The 25850-nt window shown below is 54.2% G+C and overlaps 1 protein-coding gene across 2 annotated transcripts in view; it reads left to right on the forward strand.

Moving 5' to 3' along the window:
- Positions 1–25850, forward strand: part of KDM4B (lysine demethylase 4B) — a 128275-nt gene that overhangs the window by 32358 nt on the left and 70067 nt on the right. For both annotated transcript variants that reach the window (XM_053930563.1, XM_053930564.1), the window contains exons 4-6: positions 2809–2984; positions 4055–4169; positions 6701–6894. In XM_053930563.1, the coding sequence (XP_053786538.1) occupies positions 2809–2984; positions 4055–4169; positions 6701–6894 (485 nt within the window). The remainder of the gene's footprint in view (positions 1–2808; positions 2985–4054; positions 4170–6700; positions 6895–25850) is intronic.

Genomic DNA, 25850 nt, shown 5'->3' on the forward strand with positions numbered 1-25850 from the left:
TTTGAGGGGGCGAAGACTGCTCACTCCAGCCCTCTTGCAAGGTACCCCATACCTTCTGCCTCAGCTGCCCAGACTCCTAGCTTTGCCACACAGCTCACACCTGGGCTGTCAGCTCGGTGTCACCTTGCTCACTTGAGGTATGTGGCCTTTGCGTTCCTCCTTACTTTGAACTTGCCCTCCAGGAGCTTCAAGCAAGGGTCAGTCCAGGGCAGTACCAGGCAGGTGCACCAGGTGCCAAGTGGAGGCAGTCAGACTACTAGAAATTCCTCAGGCTGCATCCATCAGATGTCCTTTGCCTGGCACCCTCCTTTCAGATCCGATCTTGCAGAGATATGAGAGTGTTAGGCCACAATACATTACTAAGAGATTTTTCCAGAAGCTTTGGGTTCCAGACCAGCTGGAAGTGGCCCCCCTTCTTTTCAGAACCTGCTTAGAATGTGTGCAGGAGAGTAGAGTGCGTGTATGCACACTAGTCGTCACACTTGTGTCTGCAGGCCCTCCCTGGTTTTCAGATGACTTCACGCAGCAATGAGTTAGGGATGGCCCAAATGAACACAGTAGCCTCAAGCTCTTGCTTGAAAGTGGGATTTTTGGGAGTGACACACTCTGTTCTCGTTGCCCCAGGCTGGGATTAGGGACAGACTTCTCCGATAGAACTGAAGGGGGTCTGGAGCCTGTCCAGGGTCATGAAACTTCCCGGCAGGAGGAGGTCCAGGTGTTCTCTCCAGAGGAGACACCAATAACATAATTAAAAAGCTGCTCAAGGTCAGGGATCCTACTGCACAGAAGAACATCTCAGATTCTGGAGGCAGGACCCCTCTTATCTATCTACTGTGTTTCCAGCCTTGAGTGTTTTGGTTTGGCATGTGAATCTTCAGATTTCTCACTTGAACTCCAAGGAAACCGTCAGTTGGCAGGCTGACTCCAGACGGTACCCTGTTGTCCCATGGTCTTGTACTAGACACAGCTGGGCACCTTAGGCGCCTGTGGTGTCGTGGCTGCAATCGGCAGGGCGAGAGAGACGGTGTCCCCAGGAAGAGCCTCCACTGAATGGTTGTGTCTTTATCCCCATTTAACTCCGTATTAGGGTCCCAGCCTCGGCACTGTTGATGTTGGGGCTGGCTCACTCTGTGGGGCCATCCTGGGCACTGTGGGGTACTGAGCAGCCTCCTTGGCCCCCGCCCACTTGATACCAGGAGCACCCCCGGTCATGACAACCACAGATGTCCCCAGATGTCACCCAGTGTCCCCGGGGGCAGAATTGCCCTAGGCGAGACCCACTGACTTCCTCTTATCGCTGTGTTGTTATTTTATTGGTATGTTATAAGTGAGCCTGTGCGTGCTGACAGGGAATACAGCACCTTCCTGTTGTTAACAGGCAGCTGGAAAGTAAGTGTTTTTGCTGTTGAGCAAAACATTTTCTTCCACCGGTATAATAGATTTGATAGCTGAATCCTTGAGATGGGTTTCAGCCCCTCCTTACGCTGTTGGCAGACTTGGGCATCAGTGCAGTGTTTGTTCCTCATTGTCCCCCAGCAGGGTGACGGTTCAGCCTCTCCAGAGTTTGCGACTGATGCTTTGAAAATGGATAGGGATGCCCTGGCTGGTGTGGCTCAGTGGACTGAGTGCGGGCCTGCACACTAAAGGGTTGCTGGTTCAATTCCCAGTCAGGGCACATGCCTGAGTTGCAGGCCAGGTCCCCAGTAGGGAGCCCATGAGAACATAACCACACATTTTTCTTTCCCTCTCTTTCTCCCTCCCTTCCCCTCTCTAAAAGTAAATAAAATCTTTAATAAAAAAAAAAAAAAGGAAGATGGGTTGTGTTAGTTCCTTTTCCCAAAGCTGTTGGGTGGCCTGCTGGGCACCCTGAACAGAGGCTTGAAGCTTGCAAACGCCCACCCAGCACTGGGAGACACTAGCCCCAGCTGGCTGTGTGGGACTTGCACAGAAGTGTGCCTGGCACTCAGGAGGCCCTCTTGAGGTCCAGCCCAGAGGTTGCCTCTGACCAGGAGGGTTAAGGGGCTGGGAGTGGATTCCTGAGCCTAAGCAAACCCAGGCCAGTGCTTGCTCAGGATGTACCCAGATGTAGTGCCCCTGACACTCAGCTCTCTGTGCCGGCCCTTAGTGTCCCCTTGTGAGGAAGAGCAGGGAAGGGCAGGAGAGCTGCCATCTACTCCGGGTAAAGGCCTAGTGGTTGCCTGTTGGATCTACTTCCGTGAAATAGCTGTGCCTTTTCTCAAAGGTGACCTCTTCAGGTCCCCTCCCACTTTGAATTGTCACCCTCCCCTCAGTCTCTGGGATCCTTACCCAACCTTTATTTTACATTCTTAGTACTTACAACTGGCTACCTTTCCACTGAGTGTCCTTATCTCCTCGCAGTATTTATCATCTGCTCTCTTCCATGGAGTGGAAGGCCCTGGTGGGTCTCTGTTTCCCATGTCCACCCCCCAGCACCTGGAGCTGGGAGTACCCCCAGTGGGTATCAGTGAAGTGGGTTCCTAGAGTGAGTGTCGGACACACTCTGCTCCTTTCTGAAGCAGAAGGGTGCAGCGGCCCTGCCCTCCAGTGACAGAGGTTTTAAAAGAACTTCAAATGCAGCTGGTTGTGCCCACGTTGCTGGTACCAGGTCCTTTGGGTGTTTGATAAAGGCTGTCCTGGGTGTGCTTCCCAGGTAGTGGCTGCTGGTCTCCCAGGAGCGAGCAGTGTGTCCTCTGCATGGTCCCCTGTCCTGAGCGGATGTGCCTGTCTGGACGAGCCTCTGACTGTCCCCGTCTGGAGGAGCCTCTGACTGTCCCCTTGGTCTTACAGATCATCCCCCCGAAGGAGTGGAAGCCACGGCAGACGTACGATGACATCGACGATGTGGTCATCCCAGCCCCCATCCAGCAGGTGGTGACAGGCCAGTCAGGCCTCTTCACGCAGTACAACATCCAGAAGAAAGCCATGACGGTTGGGGAGTACCGCCGCCTGGCCAACAGCGAGAAGTACGCCTGTGGGACCTGGGCGGGGGTAGCGCAGGTTCCCTGACACCCCAGCTTTGAGGTGGAGCCACACCCTGAAGGCCTCCACTGCTCTGATCTGCAAAGCCCAGGGGCTCTGGGAGGGGCGAGATGGTAGGGCACGCGCAGGCCCCCACAAAGTGCGCACTGTCTGCTCTGGGTGTACTGGGTGTGTCCTGGAACCTCATGCTCAGAGCCCCCCGATTTCAGAGAGGGCAAAATCTGGACCCTCACCAGCCCAGGGCCATCTGTCTACTTCATGCTGCCTTCAACACTCGCTGCTGAAGGCTGCCCTCTGGGGCTCGCCCTGTGTCCTGTCCCTGGAGTGCGTCCCTCACAGCCTCCCATAGTGTCTCGGTTCTGTGGTGCCTCTTCAAAGAGGGGCTCTCTGACACGCATCCCTGCGTGCCACTTCCTGGTTCAACAGGGTGCCCACAAGGGCACACTCATGCACATTCTGTGTGCTCGTGTGTGCATTCGTGAGCATTCACAGTGCATACATGGTGCACTCATGGGCACACCACCAGCTTTCTCCTTCGTGTCCTGTTACGCCCAGCTCCCTGGCTCCCTGGAGTTGTCTGTGCATTTGCAGCAGTGCCTTTGCTCTCAAACGTAAGTGTCCCTTGAGGACATGGTGTTGTCTGCCCGCTCACGTACTGTCCCTGGCACCCAGGCCAGGTGCTCTTAGTATTTGCAGAGCAGTGAGATGATGAGAACCAGTAGAGCCTGTGCCCATCCACCTGCTCCAGCTGCCCGTGGTGTGCATAGTGACCTGGGTGCCACAGGCCTGTCTAGCTGATGAGATGGGACGAGTGGGCATTGTTCCAGGCAGGGCTGCCTGCCCGTCCTGTACACGCCCCTGGAATAAATGCTCTCCCAGCAGCAGTGGGGCCCCATTGGTGTTCTCTGGGGCTGTGCTCTTCGATGGCGACAGTGGGTGGTCTGAGCAGCCCCCGTCCCTTGGTGTATCCAGCAGATGCCCTGGGACTGGCCTAGCTGGGATCATCGGGCCCATGCTCAGAGCCCCCCATTTTCTGTGTGCTGTTCACTGACAGATACTGCACTCCCCGGCACCAGGACTTTGACGACCTGGAACGAAAGTACTGGAAGAACCTCACATTCGTCTCGCCCATCTATGGGGCTGACATCAGCGGCTCCTTGTACGACGATGTAAGTTCCCAAGAGCAACAGGCTCTGGGGCAAATGAGGGACTCGGTTTCCATGGTGGAGGTGAAGAAGTGTGAATGGAAATGGAGTTGAAAATGAAAGTTAAAATAACACAGAAGCTTTTTGTTTGGGCTTCCGTTACAACTATGTGCCTAGTCTTTGAATGAATGAAGAAGGGATCCTGTGGTTGTTCTGATTTGCAAAATCTTTCCTACTGAATTGTGGAGCCCTGTTTGCCCTGATCCCCACCCTTAGAATCCTAGGAGCCCCAAGTTCTCAGCTGGCCAGGCTGCCAATGGGTTCACCTACATTTGGTCCCTTTGCTGGGCTGGGAGGTTCTGGGGACATCCAGACGACAGAGGGGGCCTGGCCTTGGCCTGTCTAAGGACACAGACCAGATTCTGGTGGCGACGATGCAGAGGCTTAGAAAGGTGCTGGTGTTAAGCAGAGATAGGTTTGAGTGGGACCTGTGTTTTTTAGGGGACAGTTTCTTTATATTTGTGGGACCTCAGGAACTCTGGGGTGGATGTCCTGGGGTTAATTTCAGAGTTACTGAGCCTAGCTCCTGGGAATGTTCTACATGGGGTACCCTAGGCTAAAATCTGGCTTTTTCCTGGGGTGGCCCTCACCCCAAGTTGTCACTCTGAAGGGCATCTCTTACCAGGAAACTCTCTTTCATCCACTCAGCCCGTGTTTTCCATGAGAGCAGCTGGTGGGCACCACCTGAGTCCTGGTCTTGGGTGGGGCTAGAGTTGGGTGGGAATAGCACCTCCTCCTGGTAAGGGTGGGGACCCTTCTGGATGCCAGACAAGAGCCCTTTGGAATAGGCAGGGCTTGTGACTCCCAAAAGGTATTGGAAAAAATGGGACCACTGCATGGGTCCCCATGTGTATCGTTGGCCAGCTTTTTATTTTACCCAGAGTGGCTGCACCGTGTTCCACCCCACCAGCCATGAGTGAGAGTTCCTGCCGCTCCACAGCCTCGTCAGCTTTTGGTGGTGTTGGTGTCCCGGATTTTGGCCATTCTGATAGGCGTGTAGTGGTAGCTCATTGTGGTTTTAATTTGCATTTCCATGATGACATAATGAGGTATAGAATTTTTTCATGTGCTTATTTGTCATTAGCATATCTTTCTTGGTGAGATTCAGGTCTTGGCTCATTTTTTAAGTGGATTGTTTGTTTTCTTATTATTGAGTTTTAAGAGTTCTTTGTATATTTTGGAGAACCGTCCTTTATCAGAAAATACTTTTTGTACATATTTTTTCCTAGTCTATGGCTTGTCTTCTCAGTCTCTTGAAGACCCAGCATTATTATCTTCAAGTAAAAATTCAAAAATCAGAGCCTTGTCTAGTGAGCATCTCTGGGTTTGCTCTCTTGTGCAGCCTGTAGTCGGGCACAGTGGCGGCCCCGGGAAGCACTGTGCTGCCCAGTGCAGGCTTGGTGGGGCCAGTGCTGACATCATGAGTGACGCCTGCCCTGGGTTCCTTAAGAGGATTTGGGGCCCTGTGTTCCCACACCCGGCCTAGTGCAGATGGGGAAACTGAGACTCAGAGCAGAGCAATGACTCGCCCTGGTTACATGATGACTTATTGCCTGGCTTAGACTGGAGCCCAGGCCCCCCCCACCTGTGGCTGCACTGGGGACGTGTGGACTGGACAGTGAGGTGAGGTGGACAGGGCCTTCGGGAGGCGATCGGTCTTTGATGTGCCCTGACCTTGGGCAGCTCTATTCAAGGCAACCTTGGGCTTTTCTTTACACTGAGAAGCTGGTTGCTTCTTACACTGAGGGGCTGGTTGCTGCCCCTGCCCCATGTTCGGGGCTTCTGCCAGGACTCACCTTGCAAAGACCACCCACTGGTCTGGACATCAAGGGCCCAGACTGTGCCAGGAGTGGGTGGTGCAGGGTGGGTTGGGACGGGAAGAATGCTGATGTTCACTCAGCCACTCCACAGGCTTGAAGGGTTCTCCAGGGAATGGAAGATGATTAAAGCGTATTTTATGAGCTCTTATGACAAGACACAGTTTGTTTGCTTGTGGCATTAAAATAGATGAGACTGGTGGGTGAAGATTTCAGCCTCGTTTGCCTGGTTCAGAGAACCACCTCCCTCTCCTCCACGGGGAGGGCCAGGAGGTCTGTCTGGCACCTTCGCTGGTCTAGCCCCACTTGGCAATTGTCTTCCTCCTTTGATGTCACTGACTTTGAGGCACATTAATTACTCATGACCAAACTGCAGTCCTTACTGCCAAGATTAACACACAGCTCAGCATGGAATCCAGAGAAAGCTCTGCCCGGCTTGCCAGTCAATTGGCATCTGTGATGTGTGAGCAGCCCAGGGCACGTTTGGGATACTAGGGTAGGTGAGGCTCTGAAGTGGACAGGTGTGGGGCTGACTGCTGGCTCTTGGGCTCCCATGGGGGTCACACTGCAGCTGCGGGCTCATAGAGAATGCCACTTCCCCTTCTCCCACCAGTGTCAGGGCTGCCGGGGCCCAGGTGCCCGAGGGATGGCCCCACACTGTGTGCTCACTGCCCACAGGATGTGGCACAGTGGAACATCGGGAACCTTCGGACCATCCTGGACATGGTGGAACGTGAGTGCGGCACCATCATTGAGGGTGTCAACACCCCCTACCTATACTTCGGCATGTGGAAGACCACCTTCGCCTGGCACACGGAGGACATGGACCTGTATAGCATCAACTACCTGCACTTTGGGGAGCCCAAGTCCTGGTGAGTGTCCAGCCAGCAGCTCACCCTGCTTCATAGGGAGGAGGGTCCTTGTTGCCCGCAGGGCCAAGGGCAGGGGGAGGGCAGGTGCATAGGCTCCTCTGGGGTCAGGCAGGCATGGTGCACCTTCTGGATGGCTCCCTGTGGCTGGGGCTCTCAGGCAAGGTGGGCCAGGATTGGAGCTCTGGTAGCTCAAGATCTGCTGACCCTGCCCCCACTGGCTCAGGGCAGCCTTGGTTTACCCAGCAGTTTGGGGATGAGGGATATGTGCCCCTCAGAAATGAGCTTCCTGATTCATGGAGCTTGGGGTTTGCACCTAGAGAGCCTCCCGCTGACCAGCGGCTGGTGCTTGACTCCCTTGGCGCCTGCCCAGGCTGAGTCAGGCGCATGGTGGTTGTACTGAAGGCTCTCCTGGGGCCATGGGCCTGGGGCCTGGGAGGCCTTAAGCACTGAGTCTCCCCTCGCCTTCCTCTTGGCCTTCGGGTTGGGGGGTGAGGTTAGCAGTTGGTGCCTGGTGCCTTGGGGGCACAGGTTTGCAGGTGCTGGACCAGGGGTCCTGCAGGCTGGGTCAGATGTCCAGTGCATTCCGTGTTCTGGAATCTCTGAGCTGAACACTTCCCTCACATCCAGCTTCTGCCGGCAGACCAGGCGGCAGCTGCCTTCTGTGTGTTCACTGTGGTTTCTAGCAGAGACTTCTGAACCAGGGCTTTGTATCTCCTTGCCTCTCCTCAGCTGTCTTAGGAGGTTCTGTTGTCACAATAATCTGTGACCCTCAGAGGGGTGGGAGGGGAAGCAGGAGGCCTGAGAGCAGATTGTGGCACTGGGGGCCTCAACCAAGCGAATTTGGAGCAGTGGGGTGCAGGGGACACGGGGACACAGCACAGCTGGGGACATAGGCATACCCTGGCCAAGGCACCCCTTACTTTAGCTGAGCCGGTACCCACAGGCAGGTCATCCCCTTTAAGCCACTTGGACTTCCCGGAGCCCTTTGCTGAGTGGGGCAGGAGCAGGAGCTCTGAGTGGAGGGCCCAGAAGCCAGAAGGAGATTTTGTTCTGCCCTTGGCTGTGTGGCCATGCTCTCCTCAGCTCTCACGTGAACAAAGCAGTTCCCACTCAGACAGATAGGGCAGGATAGGGAAGCATTGGACATGGATGTGGCGGGGGTGTTCGTCTGAACATGCCAGGGCTACTGTAACAAATGGCCATAAGCCTTGACATACACACATTTATTTTCTCACGTTCTGGAGGTCAGGCGTGTCGCAGGGCTAATGCCTAGGTGTGGGCAGGGCTGTTTTCTCTCAAGGCTCCATGGGAGAATCCAGCCATTTCCAGCTTCTAGAGGCACCGCATCCCTGGTTTGCGGCCTCTCCGTCCTTCCTCCCAGCCAGCAGTGCCACCTCTTCCATCCCTGTGACTGTAACCCTTCCGTCTACCTCTTATGACACTGGACCCACACCCTGGGTAGTACAGGGTCATTCCCATTCTAAGGTCCTTACTCTCTCTGCAGAGCCTCTTTTGCCATGTGAGGTGCCATTTCCACAGGCCCCAGGACTGGGACTGGGGTGTCTTTGGGGCCATTATCTTGCCAGCCCGGGGCCCTCTGGCCTTTGAACTGTGCTACTTTGAGTGGTTTTGGGGATCCTGTGACAGTTCCATGAATTTCTTGTTTTCAGTCCCCTTCTCTCTTGTGGTGGCATCCTGTGGCTTTGCGTTAGCCCTCGATCATCAAAACCTCTGGGCTGGGAGGTGTTTGCCTTTTGGGAATCACTTTGGAGAGAGATTGACGGGTTGGCCTTTGCACGAAGGCCTGAATCCCATGACCACGAGCATGGTCCCGGCACGCAGGTAGCAGTGTCTCCTGCTCAGTGGCACTGTCCCAGTGCTGCCCAGGAGGTTCCAGTGGCTGTGTAGCCGCCCTGTCTCTTCCTCTCTCCGTGGCGAGGCTAGGCTGTGACTCCACAGAGACCCTAGCCCAGGTCTGGTGGAGAGGGGGCCACGCTCTGCCCTGAGAGCACACTTGCGGGCAGGAGGGACGGGGCCTGGGGGCACAGCTTGTGGGTGAGTGGGTCTGCCTCTCCCCTGGGGACTCTGCCTACCTCCTCTCAGTGGTCAGCCTGCTCCCCGTGGGCCAAGCAGGCTGAGTGCCTTGGGCAGCCCTCTGACTCCCCATGTAGGTCCACAGGCTGGGCCATGTTTGTGTGTGAGTGAAAGTATATGTGAGTCTGAGTGTGTATGTGTGTGAATATATGTGTGCATATGGGAGTAGCTGTTAGTGTGTGTATGTATGTGTTCATGTATGTTGTGTGTGAGTGTGTGTTTGTGTGTGTGTGCTGGACCCACTCGCTGGCCTGGATGGTGCCTCCTGGTGTTGGTTAGTGACTTGGCCAGGTATCTGAGGGACTGTCTGCCCTCTGTGTCCCAGTTTGGTCAGTGCAGCTCCCCTGAAGGCCAGTAGATGGCGCCCCTGCCTTTCCTTCTGGACTGTTGTCTCCCGGATCTGCGGTGGAAATTTCCCAGGTTCTTTCGTCCTTTTTAGACTCCACCTAAAGAACCCACTGAGCAGTGATTATCCCAGGGCCCCTTGGTAGCCACAGTAGGAGGAGAACAAGGACTCCACTGGGCAGGTGGACGGGCAGTGGGGACACTGCCTCTGTCTGCTCAGCCCTGGGAGGATGCCCGGTTTTAAATGGGGTCTGCCAGCCAGAGGGACCTTAAGGGAAGAAAACACCTTTTTTCCTGAGAGAGCGAGTGTGCGAGCACAAGCATGAGCTAGAGAGAAAGCCAGTGTGAATCCCGACTCAGGCTGGCTGAGGGCAGGTTGGGCTCTTAGATGTGGCCCTGGGGACAAAGTGTATTCTGGGGGCACAAGGCCCTGCAGCAGGCAGTGAGGGTGCCCAGGAAAGGGAGGCTGGCACAGTAAGTGGTGTCAGGAGCCGGGCAAGGAGGCTGGCTGCTCATGGGAGGGTGGGGCCACAGCAAAGTGGTGGGATGGAGGGTGGTGGGAAGGACGGTGGTGGGGTTGGCTTCGAGGGAGGTGAAGCATGAGACAGTGCGGTTGGAAGTCGCTGAGGGCTGTCCATGGGAGGGACGTGAGAGCACAGCAGCCCCCTCCCCGAGTGACGCAGAATGACAGACAGCTGGCTCTGCGTGCTCACCTCCTCTCGCCAGCACTCGGTGCTCTCCAGGCTGCAGCCCCCAAGGACAGGCCCCTGCTGCCCCATGCTTCATCCCTGGTTTGCTTGGGGTGGCCCTTGGGTCCAACCACCAGCCTGCCTCCACCCTTCCCTACAACCCGATTCCCGAGAGCAATGGGGAAGCCGTCAACAGGGCCAGCATTGGACACAGCAGCACGTCCTCTGAAGGAAAGAACATTCCAGAAGGCACCTTGACCTCGGTCTTGGTTTCTGGTCATGAAAGGAAGTGGGATTGCACATGGGGGTCTCTTATAGTAACCAAGTGTGGCCGGTGGAAAGGGGCTTCTCAAAGTGTGGCTGTGTAGGGTCCAGCTGCAGGGCCCCTGCCTCCCTCCCCTGCCAGGCTCTCTGCTTCCTACCTGGTCAGCTCAGCGCGGTTGTCGTGCTGGACACCGTTCCAATTCTCTCCTCAGGATTGGGGTCGGGAAGTTGGTTTCAGTGTCTCCCCACCAGAACATGGACCCCCTGAGGGCAGCGCCCTCAGGCTCCCTTTTGTGCCCAGCTCCCAGCAGGGCCTGGCCCAGAGAAGGGCTTGGTGACGATCAGGAGGCCTAAGTACTGGGACTGTGTTAATCCCTCAGCCTCTCAGAGCCCCAGTGTGCTGAGGTTTCCACTGTGTGGAGAAGGCCCCATTCCCGTGGGAGCTGGTCCTCCTGGTCGTGCTGTGTGGGGGGGCTAACATGGACGCCAGCCGGGTGGGCAGGGGAGGTGTGCTCTTGCCCCTGGGCTCGGGGCGCAGGAAGCCACTTGGCAACCCCCTGGTGCCTGGCTCCCACCCCTCCCCTGGGCCCTCGGCATGGGGATGTTCTCTGGCAGATTGCATTCACACGTTTGTCTCCTTAATATACGTACTGCTCTGCTTGTGTTTGCAGTAGCTTAATTGCAACCATTTTGGAGTATTTCGGTAGCACTTTTTTTAAAGTGTCGACGTCCTCAGGTTTACAGCGTTTTATGAAGCCTTTCTGGGTCTGTTGCTACTTCAGTAATGTGATTTGTGTGTCAAAGTGACGTGAACAGCCTAGTGTCAATAAAAGCATAGAATTTGCTTCGAAAGGCTGGCGCTATGTGGTGTTCTCAGGCAGCAAGGCTAGGCATATCTGAAGCATTTGAGCGCTTCAGAATCCTTTGTGAGATGGGGATTTAAAATAGACTGGCACTTGTACTCACCAAGGACTGGCCTTCCCAGCCTTCTTGTAACCCTTCAGCCCTGTTGGTTACTGAGGCCAGTAGGGTGGGCAGGCAAGGGCCTTGGCCCTACAGGGCAGTGCCTGGGTGGTGGGCAGCCCAGGGCTCAATGTCCAGAGGTTGTGCCTATAGAACCTGCTTTCCTGGCCAAATACTTGCCTTGAAGCCCGTGGGAGGTGGTGGTTTAGCCAGAGATGATATCCCCACAGTCTTGTCCCCACAGAGTGGTCCCAGGGCCAGGGCCGCTCTGTCCGATGGCCTCCCCTCAGCCATCTACCTCCTGGTTCAGCCCCTGTAGATGTCAGGCTTGGTCAGCTCCCAGGCCTGTCACTGGAAACATCAGCTCCATGTGTGACATACCCGCCTCGTGTTGTTTCACACTGTTTCTCAGATGCAGCACTTAACATGTTTCTAGCAGTGCCGTCAAATGCATCACCTGCCACTTCCTGTCCTCCCTGCTGCTTCCACGTGTCCCCAGGAAAGAGTTCCGGGCTGGAAATTAGAAAGCACTAGACTCTGGTCAGCCCTTGTCTCCCTGGGCACGTCTGGACCATCTGAGTGTGCTGTGCACCTTGGAGACGAGAGCAGAGTGCCCGCCACCCTGTGCAGGGTACCCTGGCACACACTGCTGCCATTGCAAGGAGTCAGTCGCCTGGCCCTGCTGCAGTTCGGGCCTGCCCCTCAAGGTGGCAGAAGGTGCCTTGCTGCATGTCCTGCGTGCCTGCTTGCTGGACGAGGGCTGGCAAAGGCTTTAGGGTGCCCTGCCGTCCCTGACTCAGGCCAGGCTTGGGAAATAGCAGCCCGCGAGGGTGAGGCCAGCTTGGGCCGTGAGCTCAACTGCAGGAGCTGAGGACCACTGCAAAGAGCAGAGGCCGGTGGCTTCTACAGTGGTGGCAAAATGGATGAGGGGCTAGGGGCCAGTGCTCTGGGCTGCCGAAAGCTGCACGTTGGGCACCAGGGCCCCTTGTGGGCTGACGGCTGGGGTGTGGGCAGAGCTATCCAGTTGCTGTTTTTCCTTTTTGTATTTTAAATGCTGCGAGTGAGAAAAAGCCCCTCCTGCGTGATGGAGGCCAGAGCAAATGTGTTTTAGCTGAAGGGACACTGACACAGTCTAGGCAGGGTCAACCCCCTCACCCCAACCCCTCCTCATCCTCCTAAACTCCCTCTGGTTCCACTTGCTCTTGGAGGAGGTAGAGATCCCTGTTCCCCTCCAGAAGGGGGTGTGCCCAGTGGAAGATGCTCTCCTGCCTCTGGGGGTTGGCCCTCAATGCTCTGGCCTTGGCCTTCAGGCTCCAGACTCTGAAGCATCCCATGGGGGTGGCAGTGCAAGTTTCCCTGAGTTCTGTCTTGGCTTCCGCAGCCCCTCCATTCCCTCCCATGTTGACTTGCCTTGGATATAGTCTTCCAATTCTCTGGTGTTTCTGTGTCCCTGAGTGGGGGACAGGGGAGAGAGTCTGACTGCGCTTCTATAAAGGGCATGGAACCCTTGCTAGCTCTTGGATGATCCTAAGGTATGATGAGTGGATCCTTCTGTGCAGGGTTGGTGAAGAGAATGCTGGTAAGAGAGCCTGGGAGTCTGGGAGATTGTCTCAGAGCTCTACCCCTTCGCTGACCTTTCAGAAGCTTGATTGAGGCTCCCAGGGGCTTGGAGAATTTTTCCCTTTGATTCAGCTACACTTAGAGTTTTTCTTTGGCATGTTGCTCAGGGGAGTTTCGTAGGAGAGGGATTGGGCAGCCTTTGCTGCCAGGAAACTCCCAGCAGGCACAGCCGTCTCTGCCTGTTCTTGGTACTCTGGAGGTGTGTGTGTGCACGCGAGTGCATGCATGAGTGTGCATGCATGTGCCTGTGTATGCACATCTGCATATATGCTTTTGTGCATTGCCCAGTGTGCACATAGCGGTCCCCTGTGCATTGAGCTTGTGTGTGCACGCATGCATTTGAGGACAGATACTCCCTGCCTTGGGGCACAAGGAGGAAGCGTGCATGCACTGGCTGGCTCCCATATGACCTGTTCTCTGACTGCAGCCTGGGCAAGAGGCTGGATGGGCTTGGCCTGAGATTCATAAGGTCAGAGCAAGGCTCTTTGCGGGGGCTGGGGGAGGGAATGGCTGCTGGGCCTGGCCTCCGGGGACCTCCCTGCAGGCCCACCTGAAGCAACATCAATCCTCTTTCCAGCTGTACCTCCGGCAGCATTGAATAATTCCTCCCAGTGAGCCAAGGTGATGGGGGGGGGGGGCGGGCTGCCAGGCACTTCCTTCCTTCCTCCTTCCTACCTGGCTGCCCAAAGCCAACTCCCCAGGTGTGGCTGTAGGTGGCGCTGGTGGACCACAATGCCTGGCCCAGGCCCTGCGAGGGCCTCTGCTTTGTCACCAGGGAGGCAGACTGGGAAATCTGAGGTGGGTGATAGAGTAATGGGAAGCTGACCAGGCAGCAGCCCTGAGGGCCCTTGGGGGCGAGTGCTGGTGCCTGGAGGAGGCCTGATTGGCCGTGTGCAACTTCATGGCTTCTGAGACTCCAGGGCGGCAGTCACGAGGTGCCTGACTCAGGCACAGTCCCACTCCAGCCACAAGGGTAACTCCTCCCAGCCACCTTGCTCTGGCAAGATCCCAGAAGTCCCCATGGTGGCAGGGAAAGCTCAGTACTGAGGTTGGTAGGAGCCTGACAGCTTCACAGATTGAAATGTTCCCAACATTCGTCACCGGTACAAGATGCAAGAGCAAATAGATGTGCAGATAGATGTGCTCTCTCCTTCCCTCACTCACCCCAGGCTGGCCGAACCCCCACTTGGGCATCGGAATGGAGTTGGTGTGCCTGTGGTGCCTGGGGAGGCCAGATATGGATAAAACCCAGAAAGATGTCAGGAGGTGGCTTGATTTGTACACGCGGGGGAAATCTAGGTCCGAGCTAAGGTGAGAGAACATAGCAACAGAGTGTTTCAGAGCGGAAACCCCTTCCGGAGGCAGAGGTGAGCGTGTCTGGGGGAGCTGTGGGATGTTGGCCTCGTGTAGTGGGTAATAGAGAGGTAGGTGCAGGGAGCGCCTTGGCCACCTTTCCAGAGTCTCCTTTCCTGACCGTAACAGTAGCCACGGCATCAGAGTGGTTGTCCTTTATTCCATTTGTGCCTCAGCTGCTTGCCCACTGCCACCTCCCAAGGCTCCTGCGTGTGGGTCAGGGGGACCAGTGAGACTCTCTCGGCTTCAGAACTGGAAGTCCTGTATCTTGGAATGCTCTCAGACCCTGGCAGTCCTTGGTGCTTGGTCACCCTAGAGTGTGTGTGAGTGTGTGCACTCATATTACATGGTTGTGTGCGTACCCACGTGGCGGGGCTTTTGTTTCCAGTTGGGTGTTGCAGTCGCTTGCTCTGGTGCTGGGGAGCGCAGTGACGGCACAACGCTAGCATAATAGGTTTAACCAAATGGCCAGGAGGGCCTGTGCACACAGGTGCTTATGGGAGGGACAGTTGTGTCACCCCCTCCCAGGTCCCCTCCCAGCCCTCCTTATCCAGCCCTCAGCCTCACGCTGGCCAGAACCATATTGTCACTCTGCTGCCCCTGGCCCCAGCTGTCAGTGCTTGTCAGGATTGTGCAGTAAATGTAACACTGAGAGCTGGTTTTGGCATTTAAAAAACTAACTCCCGATGCCAGAGAGGCCTTCAAGTCTCTCACTGGGCAGCCAAGTGCCATCGGACTGTGAGATTAGGATTGCGTTGTCCACCATGATGGGTGTGGCAACGGGCAATGTCAGAGAATCTTGTACAGTGTGACACTACGCAGTTTTGTTTTTTAAGATTCTATTTTTCCATTTTTAGAGAGGGGGGAAAGGAGGAAGGAAGAGAGGGAAGGGGGAGAGAAACAGCAATGTGTGGTTGCCTCCCATATGCCACCACTGGGGACCTGGCCTGCAACCCAGGCATGAGCCCTGACTGGGAATTGAACTGTCAACCCCTTGGCTCTTAGGCCGGTGCTCAATCCACTAAGTCAACCAGTCAGGGCACACTATGTGGTTTTAATCACAGATCCTCCCTTCGCCTGACTTGCTTCTCACCAATCTTCCCCACACTAAACCCTTAACCACCTGGCGGAGCCTGGTGGTGGATCACATGAGAACACGCGTCCTGTGCCACTTAGGTGGAGCAGGGCACCCAGGAAACCCAGTGTGTTTAGGAGGGCTCCCCCAGGGGCTCCCACTCTGCAGCGCCATCTGTCCCTGTGGGCTGGCTCCTCGTGTGCCGCATCATACTGGCAGGGACAGACACAGTTGGTGTTTGTTCAAGGAATGCAAAGTGATTTTAGCATCCAGTTAAGCTGAAGAAGGTCAGCCTTCTGCTAAGGAAAAATCTTGCCATGTGCTCTCCTCCAGAGCCAGCAAGACTAGGGCGGGTCTTCGATGTTTCTGGCCAGGTGTTGCCCTGCTGTGGGCCTGGACAGCTGGGTGTCACTGTAGCCGATTGAATTGGGAAATTGGCTTTTTGTTTGGGGGTGGAAGATCCCAGGATAGCTGGGGGCCAGGAGTGCCTGATGCAAACCGTGAGGTTGTTGCCTATTTCCTTAGATGTTCGTTACGAGCTTGTCTGTCTATGCACTGTCCTGGTGGTGTACAGTCCCTTTTCAAAGGTTTTTTTTTGGACTGTTTCAGATGTAAGGAAAAGCTGAGTACAGAGGCTTCCCATGTGTCCCACATCCGGCATCCTTATTCTCTTTCATTAGCTTGGTGTATCTGTCATAATTAATGAACCAGTACTGATACATTTCTACTAACTACAGTCCATACCGTATTGAGATTTCCTCTGTTTTCCCTGATGTCCTTTCTCTGTCCCAGGATCCAATTGAAGATCCCACATGACATTTAGTCGTCACTTCTCCTAGGGCCCCTGTGGGCTATGACAGTTCTTCCAATTTTCCTTGGTTTTGGTGAGCTTGCCAGTTTTAAAAAAGAATTTTGTGGAAAGTCCTTATGTTGGCGTTTATCTGGTGTTTTTGTCATGGTTAGACCAGGGTGACGGGCTCTGGGAGGAAGATGCCACAGCGAAGGGCCCTTCTCACCCTGTCATATCCAGGGTCGTGTGTCACCGTGACTGACCACTGTTGATGTTGACCTGATCCCCTGGCGGAGAGTGTTGGTCAAGTTTTTCCACTGTAAAGTCACTCTCTCCCCCTTTCTATGCTGTTCTCTTTTAAGTGGATTCTTTACTTAAAGAAACACTTCCAATATCAGAACAGGGAAGAGAGTAATTGCCAGAGCAGCCACGTGCTCAGTCCCCAGACTGGACAGATGTGAGCCTTCTGGCACGCTTATCTCTTGCCTTTCTCCCTTCCTCACGTTGGGGCGGTTTTAGTTTTCTGTTGCCCCATAATAAATCAGCCCAGAGTTATGGCTTGTGTTGATTATCTTATACTTCTGTAGGTCAGAACCAAGGCACAGGCCAGCTGGGTCCTCAGTTTGAGGGTTCAGAGACTGAAGCTGAGGTATTGGTGGGCTGGGCCCTTATCTGGGAGCTCTGGGGAAGGTCTGCGTCTAGGCTCATTGGGGCTGTCGGCAGAATGAGGTCCCCAGGTCCTCACTGGCTGTCAGCCTTGGGCTGCCATCTGCACCTGGAGGCCACTCTTAGGTTCTGCTACAGCTCCAGGGCAGCCTTGGGGGATTCCCCTTACCTGTGGCACCTCTTAGGGGCTCATCTGCTTAGGTCAGGCCCCCCAGGGTTATTGCTCTGGTTAAAGGTTTATGCATTTGCGACCTTAATTTTAACAGCAAAACTCCCTCACGGAAGCACTGAGAGGAACAAGAGAGTAACTGAGAACAGGTGCGTGAGCCCCAGGGGCCACGAGTCTTGGGCATCCGAGAACTGTGCCAGTCATATGTGTTCCCTTTGTTATAACCTTTTTTTATCATGAAACATAACATGGCGCAGAAAGCATACAAAATATGTACCGGAGATATACATATTTATGCCCTGGTTATCTAATGGCTCTGCGGCCAACCCCTGTGTAACCCTCACGATGTCAGGAAAAGCACTTCCTCCCCTGCTCTGGGACTCCCTCCCCTCGAGGCTCCTCCCCACCCAGAGCCCCCCTGACTTTGATGGTGCTGGTGCCATTGCTTCTGCGTCATTTTTCTGCTCGTACCTGTGTCCCTGGGCAGTTGAATGCTGGCTGGATTTGAACTCCATTCCAATGGACTCATTTGTACCTTGAATTCATCTCTATTATGTATGGCTATAATTTACTCATTTTCATGGCTGTAGAATTTTCCACTGTATGACTTTTCCCCGCCTGCTTACCTGTTCACTGTTGATGGACATATGGGTTGTTTCCAGTTTGCAGCTGTCACAAATGACAAGTCATCTCTTACCTGCGACTATGTAAGAAGTCCATTGTATATCAACACAGGATGATGTGATGAGAAACAATGATAGTAGTGGCCTCTCGTGATGCTTCCTGCATGCCAGGCGGTGCTTGGAGTGACTCCTTAGGCTTCTCTGTGGCCCCAGGCCATCCTCCGTTACAGATGATACATAGGCACTGGCTTGGGCTGCTGACTCGGAAGTGGTGGCTCTGCAGTGTAAAATGAGCCATTGGCCGAGCTTGCACTTCTAACCAGTGCTCCACCCAGCCCCTCAAAGCATTGTCCTTCAAATCAGGAGGGGTGACAGTTTCTGGCCAGGTAGTTTCTCAGCTTTGGGGACAGAGTGTGACCTAGCTGGCAAAGTTGGTCTGAACTTGAAGTTCTGCAGAGAAGGGCCCTCTTCTTACAGTGTTCTTGATTACTGAATCAAATTCCTCTAGCTGAAATTGAAGCTGGCTGGTTCTTGTGGGAAACTGAGAGGTTGATGTAGGAAAATGGGGCCCCGGGCTGACAGAGGCTCTGCCACCTTCCACACAGGGCTTCCAGGTTACCCTGGACATAAGGGTGCCAGTGGGGCAAGAGGGAGGGAGTGTTCAGGAAGCTTTGCTGGACAGACCTGGGAGGCAGCGTCCATCGCTTCTGCCCACATCTCATTGGCTGTTGCCCAGTTACATGGCCACAGTGCTTGGCAGCCTGGGAGCCCTGGAGATGGAGACAGGGAAGCTGCAGGGATGAGGAAGCCTGCAGGAGGAGAGGGAGCGGGACATCCCAGGAGGGGCCCATCTGGAGGATAGATAGCTGGATCAGGAGCCAGGGGTCTGGAAGGTTCCTGAGCTGGGAAGCTACTGTGCTGAAGCATTCCAGGAAGATTCCTCTGGCCAGGAGGGTGAGTTAGCATGGGAAGGAGGGTCCAGGGCCTGGGTGGGGGTGGGCAGGTGGGTTAGCCCTGTTGCCTGGTCGCCTGCCTACCCCACTTGGGTATAATCATCTGTCTGTCTGCCACTCGTGGCTGTGGCTGCAGGCATCACTGTCTGTTGCATAGCCCTGCTGGATGGCTTTGGCAGGAGCAGATGGCCCTTCATTTAGAGTCTTTTGTTCAAAGTAGGTGCTTCAGAGTTGGCTGGTGATGCTCCACACTGCCTGGCACTATTGTGAAGCTGCAGGATTTTTCCTTTAGGGCAGCTGGAGCCAAGGAAGCCCTCCTGGCCCCCGCGTTCCTGGTTCTGGGCTGAAGCACACCAGACAATAAGCCGGAAGCCTTTCCCTGCCCACCACTCTAGAAACTGTTGGTTATTCTGTTTGAAATGTCAATCTGGAGATCCACCCACAAGCAGGGTTTAGATTAGGAGTTGATTCAAACTGTGCGTGTATGTGTGTGTGTGGGGGGGGGGTCTGTGGCTGCCGCAGGAGTGGTGTTGGGGGACTTTCTGCCGCAGAAAAAGAGGGTGTCCTGGCCCAGAGTTGCTTACCCCCACACCTGTCACTGTAGCTGAGCCTTGAGCGATCTGGGTTCTGTTTGCAGGGTCTGGTTTCCATGGCAAGGTTGCTGCCAACAGATTTCAGCTCCCCAGAGGGAAGCTGCCTGCGAGTGTCTGAGTAGGGGAGTCTGCATAAGCTTTGCTCACAAACCTGGCAGTGAATGTGTTCCTCTCATGTTGGCGCATCAGCAGCAGATGGGAGCTCTCGTCGTCTTGGGATGCTGCGGGGTAGGCACAGGATGGGACCAGAGGTGGCCATGTCATCAGGACAAGACATTGCTAATGGCTCTTGTCCAGCAGCTACCCTGCGAGGCTTGGTCTGTGTGCTCTCTCCTGCCTGACTGTGAGCTGAACAGAGCTGAGCCAACATAACTTGCATGTGAGCTTGACCTTCTCTGAATCACTGGGGCCCAGAATGGCTTGGGAGTAACCCCGAATGCCCTGTGGCTTTCGTCTCCTGGGCAGTAGGCTGAGACCCAGACCGTCTTCCTCATGGAAGCTGGAACCCCTGGTGGTCTGGTTGCAAAGATTGTGTAACCCTCATGCCCACTCTAGAAAGCTAGTGCCCTAATTAAGAGGGCAGGTAGAAGACTCTCAAGGTCACCTCTGGCAGGCCTATCCTTCTAGTTGCCAGGGACCTCTACTGCCAGCGTGCATCCACATGAGGTTCATTAGGCCATGTGTGTCTGTGTGACAATGAAGGCAAACACCAATCACATCGGAAGGCATTTTAACAGACCTGGAGTCTCCCACATTGAAGGTGACTGCTCTCAACCCGTGGAGACCTGGACATCAGCTACCCTCCCAGGCCTGCACCAGCTTGTTCCCATGTCCAGGGCTCGTGCTGGTGCATGTTAGGGGTGGCTGACGTCAGCCCGTCTAGCTCCTCTCCACTCTGGTCAAATGGGAACCAAGATCTTTCTCTTCTGAGCCAGCAACTCCTATGCCTTCAGACATTTCTGTCTTCTCAGTAGACCTGTCCTTGCTCTTTCCTGTTCAACCACCTTGTGTGTTCCAATAGGAATAAATCCAGGGTGTTCACCACTAAGGCACACATGCTGCTGGAGGAGGAGTTTGGTGGCCGGAGCAGCCAGCATCACCCAGCTGCTGTGGGTTCCAGGCACAATGGGAGGCTGCCTGCTGGTTGTTTTACAAGCAGAAATTCAGGACAGTTCTTTGAGGAGGAGATTGGGGTCTTTGTAAACGGTACCAAATTCTCACCTGCCCTGTGTCCCATGAATTGGTCTCCCCCGGGCTAGCAGCATAGGCCCTTTCTTGTCACTCTTGCTAAGTGCTCAGTTGTCTGCTTCTTCCTTTCGAAACCTTACCTGAGAAGGGCCCCACACAGCTTTAAAAAAAAAACCAAACATCTAAAACAAGCACGCTTGGCATCCTCGGTCCTGTCACATAACAAAAATGATTCACAGGCCTATAATAAGCCAGGGCTGGGGATCAGATGCCTCCAATTCAGCGATTAATTGCAGGCTCAACACTACTGGCTTTGTAAAGTCTGTTCCTTTAATTAAAGTGGTCTGGCAGTGTGTGCAGCCAGCTCTTGCTCCCCTGAGGCTGCGCCCTGGCGGTGTGGGACCTCTATGTTGCTGAGCCATCCTGGGTCTCCGTGGGGAGGTGCTGCAAACAGCTGGGACCCAGTAGAGGTAGGGGCAGGCTGGGGGCAGCCTCGTGACTGGAGTGCTGACCGGCCCCTCCCCAGCCTCTAAGAGGACATGCATCCCCTCCTGCCTGCAGTGCACCTTTGTCTCCCGCCAGCAGGCCACTTCATTCTGGCATCCCTGCTCTGGCGGCCATCTCAGTCTGAGACATCCCATTTGCACCAAGCAGATGCTCCCAGGACTCTGTTTATCTTGTGTGTAGGTTTCAATAAAAATGTCATTATTTCAAATCATTGACACTGCTGGTGTGAGATACCAAATTCTATTCTCTGTTGCCCCAGAAAACGATCCATTAAAGATAAAGCTGCTGCAGCTCAATAAGGTCCTTTCCCGGGAACAAGCCACTCTGGTGCTGGGCTGATCCTATCTCCCCAGCAAGTGTTCATATCTGTCCTGAGGTGGGGACAAATGAGGGAGGCTGCCTCCCTGTTGACCGAGGCTCCTCAGCACTTAAGATGGGATTTCCTGATAAATTGGACCACTATCTATTTGCTGTCAGACAGTTTCAGTTACTCTGTCAGGGAGGGAGCTACGTAGCACAGGCTGAGCTCCTCTGTGTGGTGGTGACCAAGTACTGGTGCTCGGGAGTCCCCCGCTAGGTTGAGGCTTCCATGTATATACCATCTGTTCAGCAGCCTGGAAACGTACTTCTGATTTGCTCCTAAGTGTTTAGAACAGGGCCTTAGCCTTCCCTTTCCTCCCCTGGGCCAGGTCCTCTGCCGTCTTCCTTACAGGCTGACTGGGTTGGTGACAACTGTTCTTCCTTCCCTCCCATCAAGACAGTGGACCCCAGGGTGTATCAGTGGTTTCGGGGCTGGCTGCCCATGCAGGCCTTCGGACCTGCTCCCTTGAGTTTCAAGGGCAATCCTATCTGCCAGGCGCTTTTTCTGATATCTTTTATTTTGCCAGGCAGTATATGGGGCGACCTCTTGTCCTATTTACCTCTGCCATCTGGGCGAATATTAGCAGTTCTTTTTTCATATTTCAACCGTGATGGTAAGGCCGCTCTGCTCATATTCGACATAATGACCCCACTGTGCTTGTAGTCAATGCTGTGGCCACAGTCAGTCATCACCGCTACGTCATTTACTGAAGAACTTGATCACAGGTGAATGTCTTGCCCTCTCCTGCTCTGTACAGAGGCACCGAGCAGTGTGTCACCTAGCAGCATCAGCCTCGCAGAGATATGCGTCAGCTCTCCCAGGTCAGACTCCGATTCCGTCAGCAGCAGACATTTGCCCAGGTTTGTGTTTCACCTTGTTTGTGGTAAGGAATTCTGCTTTCAATCCCAGGCAAGAGGCAGGGGTGACCTTAGTAGGTTTTATAGTCTGCTGTGAATGTTTCTGGTGCAGAGGAAGCCTAGCTGTTGGTGCGCTGATCTTTTAAATTCTGTGCCCTTGCTGGACTGTTTTGTCCTGTAGTTCAGCAGCTTATTCTCTTAGTTTTCCAAGTAGGTTACTTTAAAAAAAAAGTTTATCTCTTTCCTTTTAATTGTTACTCCTGTTTTATCTTTTTCTTGATTTATTACATTGGCTAGTATCTTCAGTATGGGCTGTTGAGTGGCTGTGATAGTGGGTGGCTTGCCGTGTTCCCAACTTTCCAGAGTGCCTTCTGTCTGACCATGAAGTGTGACTGTAGGACGGTCTCTCCTAGTCCTAGTTGGCCAAGAATTTTTATACTGAATGGTTTAGAGTTTTATATAGATTTTTATTTGCCACCCTGGTGATAAACCCTTGGTCTTCTAATACGTTTTTGTGTCTGATTTGCTGATATTTTATTCAGGACTTTTGCAGCTGTGTGAGACTAGCCTGTGTGTCCTTGTCCTGTGTTGGTGACAGGGCTTCTCACTCATTCATTCATTAAAAAGTGTGCCGGGTTCATAAAATAAGTTCACTAACATCTGATGCTCCTGCCTGCTCTTCAGTGTAAGTGGGCACTGGCCCTTAGTGTGAAGGTTTACTAGGACTCTCGGTAAAACCACGAGGGTGTGGTGCCATTTTCAGCATCTGTGACCTTATTTTTTCAGGGTTTCTGGTTTGTCTGGTGGGGCTCATATTAACCTGGTGAATGCCTTGGTCCAAGGCATGGAAGATGCTGAAGAGCTGAATGCACCTGTGACCTGAACCCAGCACCTGGGGTGGGGACTGTGGCTCACTGCTCCTGAGTCTTCAGGGCTGGGACATTTTTAACAGCTTTACTAAAGCACAACTTTAAATGCCATACGTAAAATGCCATACATAGAGGTCACTTGAAGTGTTCGGACACTTCAGTAGGTCAATTGACATGGTCAGTCTCAGTGGCTATCACATTAGGGGTGACTGCCTGTCATTGTGTGTTTGGCCCTTCCCCTCCATAGTGCAGACATGTGGAGTAGCGAGGCTACCCTGGCCCGGCTCGGCTCCAGCCAGCTTGGAGAAGGCACCCCCGTTGCTAAGGGCTCTTGGGGAAGCCTGTTCTGAGACGCAGTCATTCTGCTGGGCCCATCCAGGCCTTAGGGCAGTGTGTTGGAACTGTCCCACTGACTCATGGTGAGAGAGGTCCCAGGCTGTGGCCACATAGGGGCTTTGTGTTTGGGGACTGCAGTTATGGTGGCTTTAATGTCTGCCTGGCATGCAGGACCCTGACAGCGCTCCTGGCATTTGGAGCTGCCTTGGCCTCCTGGGCTTGTGCAGGTGGCCTGCTCATGCTAGGTGGCCTCCAAGTTGACATGTGGTGTTGGCACTTCAGTGGACTCTGCCTTCTTGTTTCTGTTTCCATAATCATAGCACGCTAAACGGCGACGGGCCTGTCTGCCCAGGCCTTGTGCCGGCACTGTAAAATTAACTTTCTTGCCCTTTGACACGCATCAGGCTGAGCTGACACTTCCAGAGGACTCCTGGCTGGACCCCTGCTTTTGGCATGAGTTCCTCAGCAGAGAGGGAGGGCGGGGAGATGAGCCTTCTTATCACCAGCTCCTAATCGCAGGGAGCCTTGTGCCAGTGGAAGCTGTCAGGCCTGGCGATGAGAAGTTCCAGGTGCTGTTGTTACTGGCAGAGTCGGAAGAGTCTTGGGGCGGGGGGTGGAGAAAGTCAGTGTTATGATGTTGCAACTGCTGATTCTGAGCAAGACGATCCCAGGAAGGGGCCCTGCACAGACTGAGGGGCCTTGTGAGGAAGGGGGGTTGGGGATTTAAAGCTCTGACTTGAGAGCCTGGCCCCCATCAAGTCTCATTTTCCTTGCAGCGGGCAGGACGGGGTGCTGGGAATTACCTTATTACCATGGAAATGCTGCTCTCTCCGCAAGGGAACCAGTCCCCCTGTGAGAGCCCTGCAGTGCAGAGTGGCTGGCAGGTGTGACGTAATGAGGGGCCAGTGGCCGAACCAGCAAGGGGGCCAGTGGGGCGTGTGAGAGTACTTCGCTGGGGTTTCACATTCCTTGTCCTGAGGATTTGCCCCGTGACCACAGATTTTCTTTCTGGTCTGAGAGGCAGCAGCCCCTCTGGCATTGCCTGTCCATTGCCTGTCCACCGCTTGGGAGAGGAAGGGCAGAGGCCAGACCCCACCCACCTTGGTTTTAGAAGTTTCGTGTGGCTGCCCTAGGGCAATGACACACAGGACCCCAGGGCTGCTGGGGTTCAGCTGGATGCACAGGTACTGTGGTACGTGCACCCCAGCATAGCCTTTCCCTGGGGCATCACATCACCCACCCAGACAGGTGGCCCCAGACACCCACTACTCCTGGTGGGTACAGGGCACGGTGGGAGGGAATGCTGAGAGGCATTTGGTCGCCTGCAAGGCCCAAAGCCCTGTCGCATGTCCTCATAACTGATGGCCCCTGAGCAGGTCCCGGCTCTCCAAGACGCTCTGTGTTCCTCTTCCTGACACACTCATTTAATTTTTAACTCACAAGGCATTTGCTTATTTATTTTCATTGTTCTTGATAATAATTCTAAGCCATTAGAGGGGAAAATTATATTCAAAAATGCTGTTTCACACTTTATTTGTTTGATGATTTAGAGCGATGGAAAGTAGCACATTTGCTGGCTTTTATAGTCTGATAATTATTCACATCCATCAAGCCATTCCAGGGGAATAAACAAAACACCGAGAAAATGACACTATTAATAGCATCCTCCCCGGCAGACAGGAGACTTCCTCGGGTGTGTGGGTAAAGTGGAGGCAGCCTGTGCCCCGGCCAGGGCTGGCAGCCCTGCCCTCAGAGGACGCATTTCTTTTTAACCACCTGGCTGTACTGAGAGCCACCCGGCTACCTGGCCAAGGCCTCCACCCACCCAGCACCCACAATGCACCCAGTGTCACAAGCCCTGGAGCTTCTTTATTGGTCCTGTGGGCACTGCCAGGACTTGCACGGGAAGAAATCCTCTGAGGTTCAGGTTCTTGAGGTATCCCCAAGCTGCCAGCCTGGACTCAGGCCTGGCCTCAGTGTTAAAATAGGAACATTGTCCCAAATGCTGGTTCTCTACAGTGTCCAGTCTTTCCAGTATGTTCCTGAACCCCAGTAAGTAGATCAGACTCTTGGGGGCCCAGACCTCTGCTGTCGCCCTGTGGACAGATTTTTGGGTTTCAGCTTTGCCTTTTTTGAGGTGGCCATGATTGGAGGAGGTATATTCGCTGCCCCAAATACCTTGAAAGGCTGAGCCTTGAAACCTTGAGAGGCAAGGAAGGTGGGAGACAGCCATCTTCCCGGGCCTGCCCAGTCCTGGAAGGTGGTATCCGGACCTCGGTCTGGCAGTTCATTGTCCTACCACCTGAAGCGAGTTTCCTCCTCCCTTCCCTCCCTCCCTCCTCTTCCTTTTGGTGAATTGGTTTGTTGGCCTATTATTTGTGAAACTGCTGGACTAGTTGTTTGTTTAATACTCTCTGAGGATATGTTTATTTATTCTAGAGAGGGGGATGGGGGAGAGAGAGAGGAACATTGATCCATTACCTCTCTTACATGCCCCATCTGGAGATCAAGCATGTAACCTAGATATGTGCCCTGACTGGGACTTGAACCCACATCCTACAACCTTTTGGTGCATGGGATGACTCCTCACCAATTGAGCCACCCAGCCAGGGCTTTAGTTGTTTCTTTCTCTTTTCTTTTC

This window comes from Desmodus rotundus, chromosome 9 (assembly GCF_022682495.2).
Source record: "Desmodus rotundus isolate HL8 chromosome 9, HLdesRot8A.1, whole genome shotgun sequence".
In the NCBI taxonomy this organism is placed as follows: Eukaryota; Metazoa; Chordata; class Mammalia; order Chiroptera; family Phyllostomidae; genus Desmodus; species Desmodus rotundus.